General features: G+C 43.4%; 1 protein-coding gene across 1 annotated transcript in view; it reads left to right on the top strand.

Annotated features, from left to right (window-relative positions):
• The window catches only part of PIBF1 (progesterone immunomodulatory binding factor 1), a 99,611-nt gene that overhangs the window by 54,592 nt on the left and 23,762 nt on the right, over positions 1-21,257 (top strand). Inside the window, exons 11-13 of the mRNA XM_032226261.1 lie at positions 8,384-8,549; positions 10,211-10,361; positions 18,885-18,975. Of these exons, the coding sequence (XP_032082152.1) occupies positions 8,384-8,549; positions 10,211-10,361; positions 18,885-18,975 (408 nt within the window). The remainder of the gene's footprint in view (positions 1-8,383; positions 8,550-10,210; positions 10,362-18,884; positions 18,976-21,257) is intronic.

Genomic DNA, 21,257 nt, shown 5'->3' with positions numbered 1-21,257 from the left:
GGCAAATCTAGACAGCATACTAAAAAGCAGAGACATCACCCTGCCAACAAAAGCACGTATAGTCCAGGCTATGGTTTTCCCAGTTGCAATGTGTAGCTGTGAAAGTTGGACCATAAGGAAGACTTGAGTGCCAAAGAATTGAGGCCTTTGAACTATGGTGCTGGAGAAGACTCCTGCGAGGCCCTTGGACTGTAAGGCGATCAAACCGGTCAGTCCTAGAGGAGATCAACCCTGACTGCTCTTTAGAAGGCCAGATCCTGAAGATGAAACTCAAATACTTTGGCCACCTATGAGAAGGGAGGACTCCCTGGAGAAGAGCCTCATGCTGGGAAGGATGGAGGGCAAAAGAAAAGGGGACAACAGAGAATGAAGTGGCTGGATGGAGTCACCGAAGCAGTCGGCGTGAGCTTAAATGGACTCCAGAGGATATTGTTCATGTGGTCATGATGGGTCGGACACAACTTCGCAATTAACAACAACAACAATGTGTAAGAGAAAGTGCCTTCCTTGGCTGGAAGGGTGAAGAGCTGGACATGGGAAAGGAGATTAAATTGCAGGCAGCTGGCAGGCAGCAAAAGTAGCCTGCAATACTGTACTCTAGCCACTGCGCCATCATGGCTCATACCATTGACTCTTACAGGAACGCTTCAACAGTACTTTCCTTGGGCCGCAGTATACCACAAAACCTGTGGCTAGCTTAACATCAGCTCTTGCTCTGATTAAACTTGTGCCAGATTCTGGCAGGCTTGATGCAGTGTTCGCCGCTATCTTAAAAGTTATGGTCATAATTGGGTTAATTATCCAGTAGGGCCCTTTCAATGGGTGTTCTTTAAGGCATGGTTCCCCAATCGCCAGGCAGATGAATGGCAGTTTCTGGCATACCACGGACCTTTGATGGCGTCCAGTACACCAGTAAACTTGGCCACGCAAACAAACGAAGCCCCATGTGCCTAAACGTGCAGCACGCAACGGGCAGCACACAAAACCATGCCCCCCTCATCAATTCACAGAAAAAACTTTCTCTACAGAACCGGTCCCCGGTATCCCCAAAGGTTGGGGGCCACTGCTTTAAAGGAAGAGGGAAGAATACCCAGAAATATGGTCATTTCATGTGAAAGACTGGAAGTGATCTTAATCAGCAGGCAAAAACATGAGAGAATTTGTGTAGTACGCTTTCTGTCCCACCTGCCTTAAGTGGCACAGACCGTTTATGGAAATTATTATTATAATATATATTTTTATCCTTCCAATCCACACCCAGTTCAAAAAAGATGCAGCTAAACTTTTAAAAATTGGATGAGGATTAAGGACAAGTATCTTTTGATTTATTTTTTTTAATGAAACGAACGTGGCCAGATTTCACTGGCTTTAACTACAAGGTTGAATTTACCCACCTAAAATGTGCTGTACGTTCCGTTTAGTTTTGAGAATTCGGTATTGTTCCATTGATTGATGTCGATTCAGTTACAATCCAGATGTTCCTGTTGTTTTGCCTGCAGTGTGCTCTCAACATCTGGGTGCCATCAACATTTTTAAGCAACAATTGGCTTTTTAGTAGGGATTGCCAGGGAATATCACTTCTGATTACTGATACTCGGTTCATGTGAGTTTAATGGGTTTTCATGAAAAGTACTTTCTATTTACTTTCTAAATAGCTTTCAGTCCTCTAGCATGTGCTTTTCACCATGCTTCAGATATTATCAGCACCCAAAATCTAAAAACTCTGAGCAAAAATAGGCCACAGGGTGACCTCTGGATATTTGAACCATTCCATACAACCCATCAAGGGAATTGTGGTCCAGACATAGGAAGTTCATCAGGTTTTTCTGTCCACCCATTACAGGAATAAATCACAGCTACCACTTGAACACAGTTGAATCTTTTCTTGAATTCAGTAATGTCTCAGAGCTGAATCAGATTCCTGTTTACTGGCATAGCAAAAGGAGCATCTCTTAGATACAAGTTAATATGAATAGTTGAGGCTGGCTGATTTCTTTGTCTTTTCGCTATCTTCCCGGCTTACTTTTAGGTTCCTAAGCCAGGAAAGGTTCCTACAAGGCTACCCAAAGTTGGTTTTGACCTCATTTCTGAGTAGGGTCTTTGATTAATAGAATAGAATAGAATACTTTATTGACCAAATGTGATTGGAAACACAAGGAATCTGTCTTCGGTGCATATGTTCTCAGTGAACATAAAGAGAAATAAAACAGAATATATTCATCAAGAATCGTAAGATACAACACTTAGTGAAAGTCATAGGTTACTAATAATCAAATTATACTAGGAAACAAATAAAACAATATAAATTTTAAAGATACAAGCAACACGGTTATAGTCATAAGTGGGAAGAGATAGGTACTAGGAAGGAAGAGAAGAATAATAGTAATACAGTCTTAGTGGGTAATATGACAGTGTTGTGGGAATTGGTTGTTTAGCAGAGTGATGGCATTCGAAGAAAAACTGTCCTTGCGTCTAGTTGTTCTGGTGTGCAGTGTTGTATAGTGTAGTTTGAGGGTAGAAATTGAAACAATTTATGTCCAGGTTGTGAGGGGTCTGTAGTTATTTTCACAGCCCTCTTTTTGACTAGTGCAGTGTACAGAACCTCAGTGGAAGGCAGGTTGGTAGCAATTGTTTTTTCTACAGTTCTGATGATCCTCTGAAATCTGTATCTGTCTTGTTTGGTTGCAGAGCCAAACCAGGCAGTTATAGAGGTGCAGATGACAGACTCAATAATTCCTCTGTAGAACAGAGTCAGCAGCTCTTTGCGCAGTTTGAACTTCCTGAGTAACTCCAGTAGAAAAGATGCACAAGAGGTGTTGCGTATGCCAGATTAGATTAGAATAGAATAGAATAGAATAGAATAGAATAACAGAGTTGGAAGGGACCTTGGAGGCCTTCTAGTCCAACCCCCTGCCAAGGCAGGAAATTGAGCCAGACCTTTGCAGATGAGAAGATTGCTAGATGAATCCTGGGTCACACTTGGGTGGGATTGTGTTACAGAGGCGTGTGGGGTGTCCAGCAGTGTCACTCTGTCGAGTAACCACCTTGTGCAGTCCTGAATTCAAAGTCTCAGCAACAATTCCATTCTGTCAGATAAAAGACTATGAAACATGGGACATTAGACAAAATCTTTCAGACCAGCTTCCTGAACAGCCATAGTTTGCGAGCCAGGTTGACTTCTGTAGGGGGAGCCTGTCTGTTACATCACTTTTTATGAATCCATCAGCCACTTTTGTTCTCCCTGATGCTTCTGACTTGACTAAGGTCCCCAATACTGTGAGAAGAGGTAGATTCCAGGAAAAGAGATGTATCTATCCAAGCTATGAAGTGAACAATTGAGACCATGCAGAATCTTCCATCTTCAGGTGGACCATTTCCTTCCTTCCTTTCTTTCTCCCTCTCTCCCTATAAAACCTGTCTATTTGCCCTTCTTTCCTTTCCTTCCTTCCTCACCTTTCTCCTCCCTTCCTTCTTCCCTCCCTTCCTCCTCCTTTCCTTTCCTCTCCTTCTTTCCTTTCTTCCCTTCTTCATCTGGAAACACTTTCTGCACTGGACAACTGAGAGGGAGGGACAGTTGATGAGAGGCATTTTGATGATCAGGACCCTTCCTCTTTCTGTTTGAACTCCACCCTGTGTCATAAGCACACTCACACTTGACCATCTCGCCCCCCCCCCAACCTTCTTATCATGTGAAATCAAGGATTCTTCCACAAATGCATTCACAGAATTGAAGAAAGGCTCAGAGTTACCAAGAGTTGCGTAAGGAGTTCCTCGGGCACATTAGGGTTTGCAATTTTTTAAAAAAATTCCATCTATATATTTATTTTTAATAAATAACTGAAGGCAGAAAACATGCCTAATAGTCCTTCCTCCTTCAATTTTCCCCACAACAGATAATCCTGTACTCTGGGTTGGTCTAGAGAGAGACTGACCAGCCTAAACTCACAGTTTCTAGGTTGGTGCTTTAACCGAGAGACCAAACTGGCTCTCTGTTCTAATTTGATTTTAGCTGGTATTCCTTGAATAGCAGTTCTATTGTTATTCCCAGCATATCTCGAACTAGGATGAAAAGGCAAGTTCTAGGCAGCTGTTCTTGAAATGGGATGAAGCATTTCCAAGACTTAGGCATAGATATAATCATGGTTTGGATGTTGATCAGCCATGAGTCACCCTTTTCCTACCTAAGCAGGGGTTGGACTAGAAGACTAGAAGGTGTCTTTTCAACTCTGTTATTCTATTCTATTCTATTCTATTCTATTCTATTCTAATTATTCTATTTTTATTCCTATTCCATTCTATTACCTTCCCTATTCTATCCCTATTCTATTCTCTTCCCTTCCTACCCTACCCTACTCTATTCTATTCCCTACCCTACCCTACTTCTATTCCCTTCCTTATCCTACCCTACCCTATTCCATTCCATTCCCTACCCTACCTTACCTTATCCTACCCTACTCTATTCTATTCCCTACCCTACTCTACCCTACTCTATTCTATTCCCTACCCTACCCTACTTCTATTATATTCCCTCCTTACCCCTACTTCATTATATTCCCTCCTTACCCTACCCTACCCTATTCCATTCCCTACTCTACCTTACCTTATCCTACCCTATTCTATTCCCTACCCTACCCTACTCTAGTCTATTCCCTACCCTACCCTACCCTACTTCCCTACCCTACCCTACCCTACCCTACTTCTATTCCCTTCCTTACCCTACCCTACCTTACCTTACCCTACCTTATCCTACCCTACTCTATTCTATTCCCTACTCTACCGTACCCTACTTCTCTTCTCTTCCTTTCTCTACCCTACCCTATTCTATTCTCTTCGTATTCTTTGAGAGTGAAGGAATTATGGGCCGAGGCGTCAGAGAGAAAGTGAAAGCTTACACAAGGAAACCATAAATGTCTTTGAGAAAGGAATATACAATATACAGAATTGGGCTGCTGTAGGAGAAACATAAAGATCATGTTGTCTTTTGTCTAAATAGTTACAAAATCTTTTTTTTTAAAAAAAACCTCTTATTTCTATACACAGCCTCTGAAAATACAGCGAGCTATAACGCTTAAATATATGTTACGAAGCCCATAAATATATACAGAGTTATATATCCACTTATAGCTCAAGTAGCATAAGTGTTTTATTTGCTTTGGTCTTAATAAATGGACTAATTGCTGAGATATCCTCTGTCCATTTTATTGCTCACTGTTGCATTCCATTGTTTAGAATATGGGAGAGCCGATACTGAATTTCTTGAAATGCATATTTGGGATTCCTGTGGAGCTTTAGTAGCAATTGCTGAGCGGAGGAGATCTCTTCAGCCCAGCTGCCGAAAAATACAGAATTTGCTTTCATGCGGCAGTTACGTTTCCCAGCAAAGCTCCCCAAAGGTTTTTTCCAGTGAAAATTGTGATAAAGAGATGCTTGGGCATGAGCCATTCAGCTTTCTTCATTTTGACAAGTTTCCTTTTGTGTGTGTGTGTGGCTTTTTTCCATATCGGATAAGCCCAATAACCTGTTACTACCTTAACAGCTCCAGGGATTTCCTTAACAGCTGTGGCAAGAAAGGTCGTAAAATAGGACCCCAAAAAATCATTTAACAATTGCCGTATTTTTTGGAATATAAGATGCACCTTAGTTTTTGGGGAGGAAAATGAGGTGGAAAAAATTCTGCCTCTGCCTACCAGCTCATGTCCCTTAGCAAACAGCCTGGTCCGCTTCAGCACATCAGTTCGCTGGTTGCAAGCGCGCATGCGCCTCATTGGGGCTGATACGCAGCTTCAAAGCACAGCTGATTGTTGCAGGGAGCTCCCTTGAGTAAAGGAGGCGAAGCACGGAAGTGGTCAGACAAGGCAGCAACTGTTCTGGGTTGCAATTTTGGCCTCCGCGCCTCCAAATGCTTGGTTGGAGACTCATTTGAAGGTTCCGGGGATTGTAAAAGCACATCGCTGCCTACCCCCACCCGAAAATGTGACGCAAAAGAGGCCAAAAACGGGGCATGTGGAGGCCTAAAATGCGATGTGCAGAGGCTGAAAACGCAATGCGCGGAGGCGGTGATAGGCGGCGATGTGCTCTGGGGATCCCTGCAGCCTTGAATGGGTCTCAAATGGAGTGTCAGAGCAGTGGTGAATTCATATTTTTTTTTACTACTGGTTCTGTGGACGTGGGTTGGTGGGCATAGTGGGGCTTGGTGGCAGGGGAAGGATACTGCAAATCTCCATTCCCACCCACTCTGCTAGAGTGGCATTTGCCGGTTCTCCGAACTACTCAAAATTTCCACTACCCGGTTCTCCAGAACCTTCTGGATTTCACCCTGGTTCAGAGGTTAAAAACACAAGGTGCAGAGGCCAAAAACGCAAGCCGCGTAGCGGGCAATGGTCTGTGGCAATCCCTGCACCCTGGAACAGATATAAAATGCAATGCGCGGAAGCCAACAGGTGGGGGCCGGCGGGTGAGCAGGGCTACATTTGGAGTATAAGATGCACCCAAATGTTCACCCTCTTTGGCGAGTGTGTGTGTGTGTCTGTGTTATACTCCGGAAAATACGGTATCTTGCTTAGCATTTAGCAATGGAAATTTTGGACTCCATTGGGGTCTAAGTCAAGGACTATCTGTATGTCGGAATATTACATTTTAGAGAGAAACCCACTATTAAATTATTACATTTTAGAGAGAAGCTTGCTATTAAGTTTACTATGTACTATTTAGCTGGTATGTTTGTAAAGCCTTGGATCTTTCATCTTGCTATTTGGCCTTTTCGACCTAACTTCAGTGCTGGGTCAGGAGTGGAAATAAGTTAAAGATGCCACATGTGTGTCTTAGTGCACTACTAATTCATTTCTTTAAGCAACAGCAACTCTGCTCCAAGAAAACCACATTTGGCCCATTTTAAACCCCCATCCATGTGTGCTCCAGAAAACAAGACGTTTCTTTTAAAAAAGATGACACACACATTTTGTGCTCCTGCCAAGGGTTAACCCTGAATAAAGAGTCGTTTTTATTTTATTTTGCTGATTTTAACAAATGTGCTATTTGTATTTTAATAGACCACAATATTCTTTTTAGTTTATGACTGCAGTTCCGCACAATCTAAATTATTTACATGCCTTTTCGGTACTACTAGATTAGGAGCGCCTCCGTTAATAAGATTTCAAATTACATTCCTCTGTTGCCATTTTGATGCAAATGAGTTCGTTTTGTATTTTTGTTTGCTCTTTCGGTTTTAAGTATTGGTTGCTAAATTCAGTTGAATGCATCAGAAAGAATTCGTTTTTTGTTTTTTTTCAAGGTAGCGGTGATGAATAAAATATTGCTACAGAGGAGAGGGAAAATCTCCCATCGGGATTTAAACAGCTTTAACAGAGGTGTAAGCCTTGCATCGCTTAAAGAGAGAGACAGAAAGACAGACAGACAGACTTCACTGAAGCCAAATGCAGAATACTGTGTGTGCTTCATTATCAGACAGAAAGTGAACCAATATTTAGCAAGAACTTGAATCACTTTCGTTGGTTTTTGGTTTTGTCCCAAAGGTGCCCTTTCAGGAGGCAACTGGACTTCCTTGTTTTTCTTTGAGGACGTTTTGCTTCTCATCCAAGAGGCTTCTTCAGCTGTGACAGGAGAGGTGAGGAATGGAAGGATTTATATTCCTTTTAGAGGGTCGTTGAAGCACTTGGAGGTTTACCTCTGTCCTTAGGGTCACCTGAGAGTGTTTCATGGTTCCGGAAGTCCACAATTTTTGTCTACGGAAAATCCATTCCTGCCCCGCACCATTCCAAGGTGTTCATCCCAAAGTGTATAGCTAAAGGTCTGTAGAGGTTCTCAGTCATCCTCAGGTCCTTCCTGAGTAAGATTGGCAGAGGGGATTCTGGGAAAAGTGGAGGCGTTATGGGTACATCAGAAAAGCATCCCAAAGGATATGGAGACCCAGGGATGGCTACCTGTGTCCTTCAGAATGATGGTGTTGGCGAGGTCAAACCTGGTTTTATTGTCAGCGACAAATCTAAGAGCTTGTAGGGAAATCCCATGAGTGGATTTTGTGGACTGTATTCCATTGACAGTTCTTTTGCGTTTGATTGTGTCTTGTTGACCAGAAGAAGATTCTCCTCTGGAAATCCATTCCTACTCCCGCACCATTCAAAGGATGTTCATCCCAAATTGTATAGCTAAAATTCTCTAGAGATTCTCAGTCATCCAGGTCATGGTTGTCCCAAAGGAGCTTTTTCGGGATCTTTGGGGGGGGGGGTTGTTCCTTTGGGGGGAAAAGCACCTTTTCTTTTTCCTGAAAAAGCACCTTTGGGACAACCATAACTTGAGATGACTGAGGATCTCCGCAGACCGTTTTGGTTTTTTGCTGTTGCCACATTTTTTGCTTTGGCTTTAGATATCGGCAACTGCAGCTCAGCACTGAAAACAAAGTGGCCGAACTTCTCCACCAGAGCAAACTCAAATCTTTTGAGAGCGAACGAGTGCAGCTGATCCAGGAAGAGACCTCCAGGAACCTCTCTCAGTGTCAGCTGGAGTGCGAAAAGTATCAGCGGAAACTAGAGGTACATAAGAAAGCGGGTGTCAGCGTTCCAAAAGTATCGTAGAATTAAATCAGAGCCCAAGGCAAAACGATCCTTAAAGTTCCAATTTAATAAGCAGACATCTTAGCACATCTGCATTAATCCCAATTCTGGAAATTACATCAGAATCCCACCCAGTTAAAGTTCATGATCTTGTCCCCATACCCACAATCCATCACATGGTCCAATCTTCTTCCATGCTGGCATCCACCACCCAGCTGCTTCCGATCAGGTGCGAAGGGGCGGAGACAAAAGATGACCTTGGTCTTTTAGAAGAGAATGACAATACACATTCCACAATCCTACTCCTGTCTATTCCCCGCTCCCATCAACTATACTAATGAACAGCATAATGAAATAAGAGAAAGTGTGGCAGGCCAAAATTCTAAAAGGAATATACTTGCAGGCCTGGCCAGGGGTTTTGATGGACTCTCACCAAGGACACTTACAGTATGTTGTGGCCCACCAGTGGCCAGCAGGGCAGGTTACAACAGTTCACTTAGTGACCATTTGAAGTTACAACGAGCACTGGAAAAGTGACTTACCCAACCGTTTTCCGAACGTACACAGCATTCCCCATGGTCATGTGAACAAAAATTTGGATGCTGTTTATGGACGGTTGCAGTGCCCCAAGGCTGTGATGATCACATTTTGCAACTGTCCGACAAGCGAACTCAATGGGGAAAAGCCAGGTTCACTTAACGACCGCCTGTTACTAATTTTACCGCTGCAGTGATTCACTTAACAATGGTGGCAAGAAAGCTCGTAAAATGGGAGGTGGGGGAAATTCACGTAGCAGCTTATCAAGAGAAATATCGGCCTCTATGGAGATTCTCCGTCATCCAGGACACGGTTGTCCCAGAGCTGCTTTTTTCAAGAGGCAATTGGACTTGTGGTTTTTCTGTGAAGGCATTTCGCTTCTCACCCAAGAAGCTTCTTCAGCTCTTGAGTGGATGGTGGGGAAGAGCAGTCAGAACTGAAGAAGCTTCTTGGATGAGAAGCTAAACATCTTCAAAGAAAAACCAGAAAGTCCAGTGGCTTCTTGGGGGGGGGGGGGAAGCACTTGTGGTCGTAAATCAAGGACTACCCATACTTCATTTGAACATCAAACAGTATATTTCATCCCTTATCAAATTTCACTTTTCTCTGTCCTGGTTAAACAGTCCTCCATTTCAGAAAGCTTGTTTACATCTCTCATTTCTCCACTCGGGTGCTAATTCAATTTATAAAGCCATTAATCCTCCTGGATCAAATCTTTTGCTTCTTGGCCTGCTTAGATCTTTGTAGATACAGTAGTTTTCATGGCTCAGTTGGACGCAGCACCCATACCGAGGACAATCGTGTTCCTATTCTTTGCAATTTTAACTTTTGCAGCCCCTAAACAAACAGTTGCGGGGAGGAGGGAGTAGTGGAAGAAAAAATAAGACTCTTTGTACAACTTTATTCTGTTCCCGGAGAGCTGGCATTTATACCGAATCATGCTTTTTAACACAGCCCGAGACCAACTTTAAGCCAACTTTAAAGTAAAAAAGGACTTGACCTAAGCTTGCAAATATTTGAATTGAGCATTTCTTTTATTTCCCCGATGATTTATTGCTCTCTTAACTAACTTCCTTTCTTTAAAAAAAAAAAAAAATTCTTAGGTATTAACGAAAGAATTTTACAGTCTTCAAGGATTGAGCGAGAAAAAGATCTCGGAACTTCAGGCACAAAATTCTGAGTACCAAGCCAGGCTTGACACGTACGAAAAACTGGAAAAAGAACTCGATGAGATAATAATGCAAACGGCAGAGCGTAAGTCCTTCCGAATTCTCCTTTATGATTCCGTCTTGGAATTTATTTACAATCTAATGGCCGCTAATGAGATTGGTTTCGTTATAAATCCAGGAATGTTGAGTACCCATTCAACATGCAGCTGTATACAATGAATTAGCATAAATATGTATTTTATTACACCTTAATTAGCAGCTTGAATATATATCGCCTTTTGAATATCTCCTAAAATTACTGTGTTCTCTCCCTCTCTCTCTCTCTCTTTCTCGTTCTCTCCCTCCCTCCCTCCCTCCCCCCCTCCCCCTTTCCCTCCTACCAGGGCAAAATGATGATGTGTTGTTGTTTTCTAACAAATCTCTCTTTCTCTTCATTCTCTCACTCTCTTCATTTTTCTCTCTCTTAAAAAAAAGCCTGATTCCCCAGGCATGTCAGCTCTTGCTCTCTTTTTCAATTTGTTATCTCGCTCCATGACAATCTTTTGGAAAGTTTACTGTGAAAGTTGTTGCAGCAAAAAAAGAAAAGAAAACCAGAAGTGCTGAATTCTACAACAGTGTCTCTGATGGCAGTAAATTTTAACGAAAGGATTTTCTCTATCAGCAACAGAATTGTCTGTTGCTGTGAGCAGTATCAGCACTTCTTAGACCGGGATAGGTGTGCATATTTGTGTGTGTTATGCACGGAATTCCTCTCCTGTGCATACCGCCCCGAATAAATAGGATGGAAAGATATATCTGGTACTACTTGTAGGGAGTCATTGCCCTGGGTCTATGCACCAACTTCATTTATCGCCTGTTGTCTAATTCATGGACTTATCAGAACATGGAGATTCCACTCATTTAATTTAAAGTCTCCAATTTGTTCTAAAATAGTAGCAAGAGGTTGAGATGGATGCCTCGATGGATGGATGGACGGACAGATGGATGTTTTCGAATGAATTCCATAAACTCAAATCAGGTCATAATGTATACCCTTAAAAGATTACACAAAAGTAAACATTCATTCATTTAATCCTTGGTGCTCTCTGAATTTGATTTGTTTGTCAGCAGAATGTTTTCATTACCAACCTAAAATTAAATGATCTTTCTTAGTTATTTCAGAGTTTAGATATAAAGTGATACAGTTTCTTTCTTTCTTTCTTTTTGGATATGGTCATTGATATAAATGTTGTTCATCTTTCCTGAGTAAGATTTGGCAGAGGGGATTCTGGGAAAAGGGAAGGGAGTTATGGGTACATCAGAAAAGCATCCCAAAGGATATGGAGACCAAGGATGCCTACCTGTGTCCTTCAGAATGATGGTGTTGGCAAGTCCAAACCTGAGCTTGTAGAGAAATCCCATGAGTGGAGTTTGTGGACTGTATTTCATTGACAGTTCTTTTGCGTTTTGATTGTGTCTTGTTGATCAGAAGTTTTGAAAGATTCTCCTCTGGAAATCCATTCCTACTCCCGCACCATTCAAAGGATGTTCATCCCGAATTGTATAGCTAAAATTCTGTAGAGATTTGATTTGATTTTGATTTTATTTGGTTTGTATGCCGTCCTATTCCCGAGAGACTCAGGGCGGCTCACAATAAAAAGGGAGGGGATACAGAAATAAATAAAAACAGCAGTTTAAAAGTCACAACAGTCGTAACCTCAAATGGGGCTGGATAGTTCAGCAGCCCCAGGCCTGCCGGAACAGCCAGGTCTTAATTGCTTTGCGGAAGACCGGAAGGGTAGTAAGAGTCCGGATCTCAACGGGGAGATCATTCCAGAGGGCCGGAGCAGCCACAGAGAAGGCCCTCCCCCGAGGAGTCGCCAGCCGACATTGGCCGGCAGATGGAATCTGATAGGTCTTTGGGAGGTGACTGGCAGGAGGCGGTCTCTCAAGTACCCAGGTCCGATACCATGTAGTGCTTTAAAAGTAACGACTAGCACCTTAAAGCATGTCCGGAGACCAATGGGCAGCCAGTGCAGCTCGCGGAGGATAGGTGTAACGTGGGTATACGGAGGTGCACCCACGATCGCTCGCACGGCTGCGTTCTGGACAAGCTGAAGTCTTCAAACACTCTTCAAGGGCAGCCCCATGTAGAGCGCATGTAGATTCTCAGTCATCCAGGTCATGGTTGTTCCCAAAGGTGCTTTTTCAGGAGGCAGCTGGACTTTCTTGTTTTTCCTTTTGAAGACATTTCGATTCTCACCCAAGAAGCTTCTTCAGCTCTGACTGGATGGCGGGGAATGGAAGGATTTATACTTCTTGCAGACAGCTGGTCATTTGCATCCTTTTATAGAGTCATTGAGGTCACTTGGAGATTTATCTGTGTCCTCAGGGTCACTTGAGTAGTGCTTAATGGTTCCTGTAGTCTGCAATATTTTTTTTTCTCCTCTGGGAAATCCATTCCTACTCCCACACCATTCGAAGGGTGTCCATCCCAAATTGCATAGCTAAAAAAAAACCTACGACTTGTATGACTGAGAATCGCTACAGACTTTTAGAGTGTTCCGTTGTTACTAAGCTCTTCGGATTTCTCATTCGGGCCTGCAAAACTGGGGAAATGAGCAAATCTCTCACTCACCTGTCCTGCTTTTGACCTGAAAGAGGTTGACTGCAAGCAACGTCTTACCTAGTTCGGTTTGATCGATGCCAAAGGCATCTTTTATTTTAGCATTTAGCATCCCCATGGGGTATCCTTCCTGATCCTCTGTAGGGATTATTCACTTACCAATAAATAACGTCACGGAAAGGGTATTCACGGAATGTACAAATTCAGATTGCATACTTACCATTGTTGTTTTTTTCCCCTCATTTCTGCCTGCAGCTAATAGGAAAGCTCATCTGCCTGATAAACAAAGAGATAATCCTAACATTGATACACTGTCAATTTTCTTGCCTTGAGAGGCTTTCTTATATTCTCAAGCATTTAATTTGGGGGCATGGAACTGGCGGCTTTTTAGAAAACCTTCCCAAAATTGCTGGACAGGTAGAGCTCGGCTCACAGCCACAATTGAGCCCCAAATTTCTGTTCATAAGTGAGTTTTGTTTGTTAAGTGAGTTTTGCCCCACTTTAACTACCTTTTTATGCCACTGTTGTTAAGCGAATTGCTGCAGTGGATAAGTGAGCAGCCCAGTGGTTAAGCAAATCTGGCTTCCCCCTGGACTTTGCTGGTTGTATAGGTGTTCTGCAAGAGTGGGGGTTTGACTAGATGGCCTGCAAGGTACCTTCAAACTGTTATTGTCCCTGATCTGGGCCTTTAAATGAGCAGCACCAGTTCCTGGAGGGGCTTCATGTAGAGTTTCCTGGAATTGAATTTGGGACCTCTTACAGCCATGATGGTGAACCTATGGCATGCTTGGGCACATGCACCATCACCAACTGGTCTTTGCGGGCACCGAAGTGCTGGAAAATAGCCTGAAAAATGCCCAAAAAACAGACCATTTTTGGTAGCTGTTTTCCACGCTTTTCCAGGCTGTTTTCAAGCCATTTGGGGGGCCATTTTCAGGCTGTTTTCAGGGCCATTTGGGGGCTAAAAACGGTCCAAAAACAGCCCAAAAAGCGGCGTGAAAATGCCCAAAAAAACAGCATGCTGGTGCTGGCCAGCTGGTCTTCAGGTTCCGGTGCTCTGGCGCGCACACATGCTGGCCCGTTACGGTTTGGGCACTCAGTGCTGAAAAGATTCACCATCACTGCCTTACAGGCAAAGTTGGTGCTGACTCTTTCCCGACAGAAGGATTCCTTGGGTTTCAAAGCAGCAATGAAGTTTTATTTCCGTCCCAGCAAACCCTCTGAAAATGTAGGTATCTCGATGACTAGAGTGGGGGTGTGGGCTGTGACCTGGGCCATGCAAGTAGTGGGCGTACGTATGAAGTCATCCCCAGGTTGGACTGGAGCAACGTAGATGGGTAAACGAAGGGCCTGGCAAAGCTATGACTTCACTGTCTGGCTTCGGGTTGAAAAATCACTTCATCAGCCTCCGCCCTCGTTTATAAAATGGGGTAACTAATTAATCTCCTTGGGCAATTGTTTGAATGCGCTCCAGTTCCAAGAGATTCCTTAATTGCTGCAACATTTCCATTTCCTTCCAATGCTCGCCGCCGTGACAGTCATTTCTTAGAGCCCCACGTTGGAGTCCTGTGTGTGAGGAAAGCTAACCTTTTGTGTTTCAAAATACTCATAAATATAATAATGTCAATGGTTTCAATATTCATTCCGTTGGCTCTTTTCTTTTCTTTTTCTTTTTTTTTACTTCTCAGGAAGCTTATCAGAATCAGCTGTGTATTTATGCTCTTCTTCTACCCAGGTCCCATCTTTCGATGCACGCTTTCAAATCAAAGGGACGGTTGCCAAAAAGATATTTTGTCCTGTACATTTTGTACTTGTGATGATTATCCTCCTTACTGTGCATAATTATGCTTTTGCACAGGCTGCCAGGAAGAATAAGAACACGCACTCCCAGGGCAAAATGGTGCTGGGTTGCTCTTTTCTAACCCCTCCCCTCCCTCCCTCCCTCCCTCCCTCCCTCCCTTCCTCCCTCCCTCCCTCCATCCCTCGCTCTCTCTCTCTCCCTCCCTCCCTCCCTCCCCTCCCTCCCTCCCTCTCTCTCTCTCTGTCTCTCTCATGCACACACTCACATGCATACAATTTTTCAAAGGGAAGCAACTTGCATCTCTTTCTCTCTTTCACTTTCTCTTTCTCTCTTTGTTTCTCTCTCTCTCTTTATCTCCCTCTTTCTTTTTTCTTTTTTCTTTTTGTCTTTTTTTATCTTCCTTTCTCTCTCTTTCTCTACTCTCGCTCCCTCTTTCACGCACACAGAAACACTTTAACATGGACATAACTTTTCAAAGGGAAGCAACTTGCATCTCTCTCTCTCTTTCACTTTCTCTTTCTCTCTTTGTTTTTCTCCCTCTTTATCTCTTTCTTTTTTCTTTTTTCTCTTTCTGTCTTTTTTATCTTCCTTTCTCTCTCTTTCTCTACTCTCGCTCTCTCTTTCACGCACACAGAAACACTTTAACATGCACATAACTTTTCAAAGGGAAGCAACTTGCATCTCTCTCTCTCTCTTTCACTTTCTCTCTTTGTTTTTCTTTCTTCTTTTTTCTCTTTCTTTCTCTTTCTGTCTTTCACTATCTTCCTTTCTCTCTTCTTTCTCTCCTCTCTCTCTCACACACACATGCACACAGACGAACACAACTTTTCAAAGGGAAGCAACTTGCATTTGTCACACAGACACCCACACATTCATGCACACAACTTTTCAAAGGGAAGCAACTTGCATCTCTCTCTCTCTTTCACTTTCTCTTTCTCTCTTTGTTTTTCTCTCTCTTTATCTCTCTTTTTTCTTTCTTTCTGTCTTTTTTCCTTTCTCTCTCTTTCTCTACTCACTCTCTCTCTCTCACGCACACAGAAACACTTTAACATGCACATAACTTTTCAAAGGGAAGCAACTTGCATCTCTTTCTCTCTTTCACTTTCTCTCTTTGTTTTTCTTTCTTCTCTTTTCTCTTTCTGTCTCTGTCTTTCACTATCTTCCTTTCTCTCTTCTTTCTCTCCTCTCTCTCCCTCACACACATGCACACAGACGAAAACAACTTTTCAAAGGGAAACAACTTGCATTTGTCACACAGACACCCACCCATTCATGCACACAACTTTTCAAAGGGAAGCAACTTGCATCTCCAGTTGTGGGAATGGGAGGAAGCCCTTATTTTGTATTTGTATTTATTTGTCTTGTATGCCACCCACTCCCGAAGGACTCCTGGCGGCTCACAATAGACAAGGGAAGGGGGAAGACTAGACAAAGACAACACTTTAAAAACAAAACCACAACATTCACAATTTCCGCGGGGCTGGATGTTTCACAGGCCCCCCGGCCTGCTGGAGCAGCCAGGACTTGGTGGCTTTGCGGAAAGCCGAGAGGGTCGTAAGGGTCCGGATCGCGACAGGGAGATCATTCCAGAGGGCTGGAGCTGCAACAGAGAAGGCTCTCCCCCGGGGGGTCGCCAGCCGACATTGGCTGGCGGATGGAATCCGGAGGAGACCTAACCTGTGAGATCTAATCGGTCTATGGGAGGTAATCGGCAGGAGGCGGTCTCTCAGGTACCCAGGTCCGATGCCATGTAGGGCTTTATAGGTAGCGACCAGCACCTTGAAGCGGATTCGGAGACTAATGGGTAGCCAGTGCAGCTCACGGAGGATAGGTGTGACATGGGTGTACCTGGGTGCACCCACAATCACTCGCGCGGCTGCGTTCTGGACTAACTGAAGTCTTCGAACACTCTTCAAGGGCAGCCCCATGTAGAGCGCATTACAATAATCCAGTCTTGAGGTCACAAGGGTGTGAGTGACTGTCTGAAGGGCCTCCCGATCCATTTTGTCTGGAAAGCAAAGCAGCCTTTGACGAAAAGAGTCCAGAAGCAATGTAAGAGCAGTGACAGCACTGCATGACAAAAATGAATAAAGAAGCCCAAGATGTTCAACTCTTAATCATTCAGGTGAATTTTCTGGGATGGTTTGGTTTTTTACTTCTCACCTGTAGGGTGAGAAACAAAGTCACCCTATCCTTCCGATGTGTCTCTGAATCAGGACTGATTCCAGCAGTTTTTGCTCAGGTCCTGGATCCTTCTTGGTAGTTCACACTTTACATGAAAACATATAAAATATACAAACAAAAATATATAAAACATATGAAGAAGGGTTGCAGGAATTGGGTATGTCAAGTCTAGTGAAAAGAAGGGCTAGGGGTGACATGATAGCAGTGTTCCAATATCTCAGGGGTTGCCATAAAGAAGAGTGGGGTGAAGCTATTCTCCAAAGCACCTGAGGGCAGGACAAGAAGCAATGGATGGAAACTAATCAAGGAGGGAAGCAACCTAGAACTAAGGGAGAAAGCCAGTAACAGTGAGAACAATCAACCCAGTGAAATGACTTGCCTTCAGAAGTTGTGGGTGCTCCATCACTGGAAGTTTTTAAGAAGAACGGGACAGCACTTCTGTGAAATGATTTAGGGCAGGGGTGTTAAACTCAAAGGCCTCCCTGACAGGAGTGAGGTTGAGCTGGCCATGCCCACCCTGGCCACACGCCCAGCCCAGCCTCCTGAGGTCAAACACAACCTTGATACAGCCCTCAATGAAATCAAACTTGACACCCCTGATCTAATGTCTCCTGCTTGATCAGGGACTAGAAGACCTCTAAGGTTCTTTCCAATTCTGTTATTCTGTTCTGTTGTTATATAGCAGGGGTCAGCAACCTTAAACACTGAAAGAGGCACAAAGGTTCTAACCGGAAGCCCCCCATTCAATTCTGCAGCTGATCTGAACTCCGGTTCCCCCACTATATAGTCTCCTCCTAGCACAGCATCCTTTTTCCTCTGCCAACTGGAAGTCCGGTTCCCCCCCCATAGAGTCTCCTCCTAGCACAGTGTCCTTTTTCTTCTGCCAACCAGAAGTCCGGTTCCCCCACCATAGAGTCTCCTCCTAGCCCGGCATCCTTTTTCCTCTACCTGTCCTAACTGAAAGCCCTATCAATTGTGGAGCCAACCAGCGATAGGGAGCCACAGAAGAGTGATGAAAGAGCCACATGCGGCTCCAGAGACGTGGGTTGCTGATCCTGTTATATAGCCACTCAGAGCTACCCAGTGGTGAGATGGGCCATCAATAAATTTAATAAGTAAATATATCGGGGAAAGCCAGATTTCTCTCATGCTCACTGCCGTTGAAGGACAAGCTTTGCCAGTTGCAGACTCCTCTCTTGAGGAAGTTATTGCAAAGAAAGAGGCTGCTGCCAAAGGAGAAGTAATTGAGACTTGCATGGCACCTAAACCATCTCTCCATCCTGTAAGAACAAAGAGAATTAGATCCTTTCCCAGCCTGCTCCAGCCCTCTGGGTCACATAACACGTTTGTGGTTAGGAGTTTGTGTGTGTATGTCTCCATGGGTGTGCGTGTGGGTTCCTAAGTCAATAAGGGAAGAGGAAGAGGCACAACATTTTTTTTCCTATTCACTGGCATGGAAGCCCTTGTGTGACTCTTCAGAGTGGCAGTTGCTTGCCCCAAAGCAAAGTCAGAATTGCAGTGTGAAGGATTCCTAAGGAAGGTGAACCAGGCCAAGGGATATCAGTACGAAAGGAAATGGGCAAGGAGGAACTTAGATTTTTATGCTTTTTCTCGCTTATTCCAAGCCATCCTGAAATCCACAAAGGACGGATGATGGATGGCTTATAAAAATGCCTCCAGGAAATCATTAAGAGATAAAGAGAGAACAATCAGTCATGCTGCCATGACTTCCCATTGATTGTGAATTTATAGGCTGCCAATGGTAAAGTTTGATTCGACATTGTATTTGTTCTTCCCCTTTTGCTAACTTCCTTTTCCTGTTTTGACTGCACTTTTTAGCCACCGTTTATAGAGTCTCATGTAAAGAAAAATAAAATCAAGCAAATGGATCATCAGTTCCACTGACCTTAAATGAAGTCCCATTGATCTACCCAGCCCCGCCATGTTATCCAGAGATGCTGGGGGTTCCTCCTCTTAAAAGTGGTTTTCTGATGGCCTGTTTTTTTGTATTTTTCTAGTTGAGAATGAGGATGAGGCAGAAAGAGTGCTATTTTCCTATGGATACGGTGCCAATGTCCCTACAACAGCCAAAAGACGGTTGAAGCAAAGGTAAAGGTGATGTCAGCTTCCACACCAGTTCCCCTCCTCAACCCCCAAAAACCCCAAGGGAATTTGAGGAGCTTTAACAAGGGAGAAGGGACGCGGTGGCTCCGTGGCTAAGACACTGAGCTTGTCGATCAGGTCAGCAGTTCGGTGGTTCGAATCCCTATTGCCACATAACGGAGTGAGTTCCTGTTACTTGTCCCATCTTCTGCCAACCTAGCAGTTTGAAAGCATGTAAAAATGTAAGTAGAAAAAATAGGGACCACTTTGGTGGGAGGGTAACAGCATTCCATGTGCCTTCAGCATTTAGTCATGTCGGCCACGTGATCACAGAGACATCTTCAGACAGTGCTGGCTCTTGGCTTAGAACGGAGATGAGCAATGCCCTCTAGAGCCAGAGACAACTATCATGCATGTGCAAGGGAACCTTTACCTTTAACAAGGGAGAGAAAGTATGCCCACGTCCTTGAAATCAAGGCGCATCCTGACCATCCAAAGTCAAGTTATCTCGGCACTTAAAAACAGATGAACTCAATATCTGCGCCCTTCGAATTAAAACTTCAACAAAGCAAGAAATCAAAATTCCAGATCAACTTTTTGTCTTTTCACAGTCACTCTGCCTTAGAGAGTTGTGGCTTTGGCATAACGAGGTTGGAAGAAACAAAAGGACAGAGTAGATGTGTAAGAGAAATGAGAGAAGCTAGAGAGAATATCACCCCGTTCCATCCATAGGAGGCCATTTTCAGCAAAAGCCAAAACTATTCATCGCTCCTTTTATTCTTCGATATTTCTAGGCTGTCATAAATACTGAAACATAAATATTTTTATACATTTGGTGGAAGGGATGTCTGATTGAATTTTAATACTCATTAAGATTCTTCTTTTTCTCCTTTGTGGTCTTGTCTCCACCAATGGAACACTAACCAAGGTTGAAAAAAAATCTATATTCCAGATGGTAGTTTAATATTAGTAGTAGGAAACCTGTTGTCATCCACACCTGAAGTTGTCTTCCATATTCTGCCACACCTACTACCTCAATAATTCATCAGTCCCAAAGCCAACTCCCTGCTCAATCAAAAATAAAGATGTGGTTGTCAGATTGAGAGCCAAAAGAAAGTTGCAGACAATTTAACACAGAAGTTAAATATTATTCTGTTAATTTCAATCCAGTTCTCTACCTCATTTGATTTTTGTTTTCCCCCCTTCTGTCTTCTTAGGCATTAGCTGTATTATCTAGACTCGGTGTCTTCTTAAACCTCATAATTCTTCTTTCCGCCTTTTCAGCCAAGATTTAAAAATATACGGAAGAGCGAGTAGGCCATAAGTGAGTTTTGTGACAGCCTTGATGTCCCTCTTTGGTTTTATGAGGAGCCCTAGATGAGCACAGTTTTAAGCCGGTTGTGTGCGCGCGCTTGCATGCCTCCCACCCACACTTAATTGGCTTGCTAATAAGCATGTCATAGGGCACTTTGTTCAAATGCTTTGGTGAAGACATAATGTAGTGTGTCTGCAGCATTAACAATCTATTAAGAAAGGTGGCTGATCAACAGAGGAGATAAGATTAGCCTGACTAATACTCAGCCATGCTGACTTCTGTTAATTGCTAGGTAGATCCGGGCACTGGATTGTCTAATCTATGAAAATTCTACAACAATTTCATTTGTATAAAGTTATTGGCAGTGAAAGCTAACCTGCCGCCTTTTGGGAAGAATCCTGACAACCTAAAGCTGAATTGGATAAATAAACATGCACGTAAACTCTGCTGATCTCTTACAATTTGGAGCAAGGATCGGTGAGATACTTAACGCCTTTCCTCGCCTCCTGGCTTTGCTACAAACTTGCAAAAGTCTGTGCAAAATGCGGCGGTGATTTTTTTTTCCCTTTTCAAGTTTTTTTTTATTTTTTATAAATGTATCAAATCAATTTGTGAACAGTGTGACATCTGGATGTCATACGTTCTAATACAGGTTATCAGCTAATTCTCGATAAAGAAAGATCCCTGCTCTAGAGACTAAGCAGCAAGCGAACAAAATATTTCTCATCAACTAAGAGGGACACGGAGGTGTTAGCTCACAGTCCAGATTTCCCCCCCCCCCAAGTTTTCCATTTGAAAATGTACCCTCTCCTGTCTTGCGGTGATGAATTCGATAACTGGTTTGCAATTGTTGCTTTAGCTGCAAGATATGCTGTCCTCCCAAACAGCCTTTTCTCCCACTTCCCACCCAGCAGGACTGAACCTCCCTCGCATTATCTTATCAAGCGGGATTCCAGTTAGGCCTAATTTAAGA

Source organism: Thamnophis elegans, chromosome 11 (genome assembly GCF_009769535.1).
Source record: "Thamnophis elegans isolate rThaEle1 chromosome 11, rThaEle1.pri, whole genome shotgun sequence".
Taxonomy (NCBI): Eukaryota; Metazoa; Chordata; class Lepidosauria; order Squamata; family Colubridae; genus Thamnophis; species Thamnophis elegans.
The sequence above is the reverse complement of the archived record's forward strand: the minus strand, read 5'-3'. Positions and strand labels throughout refer to the sequence as shown.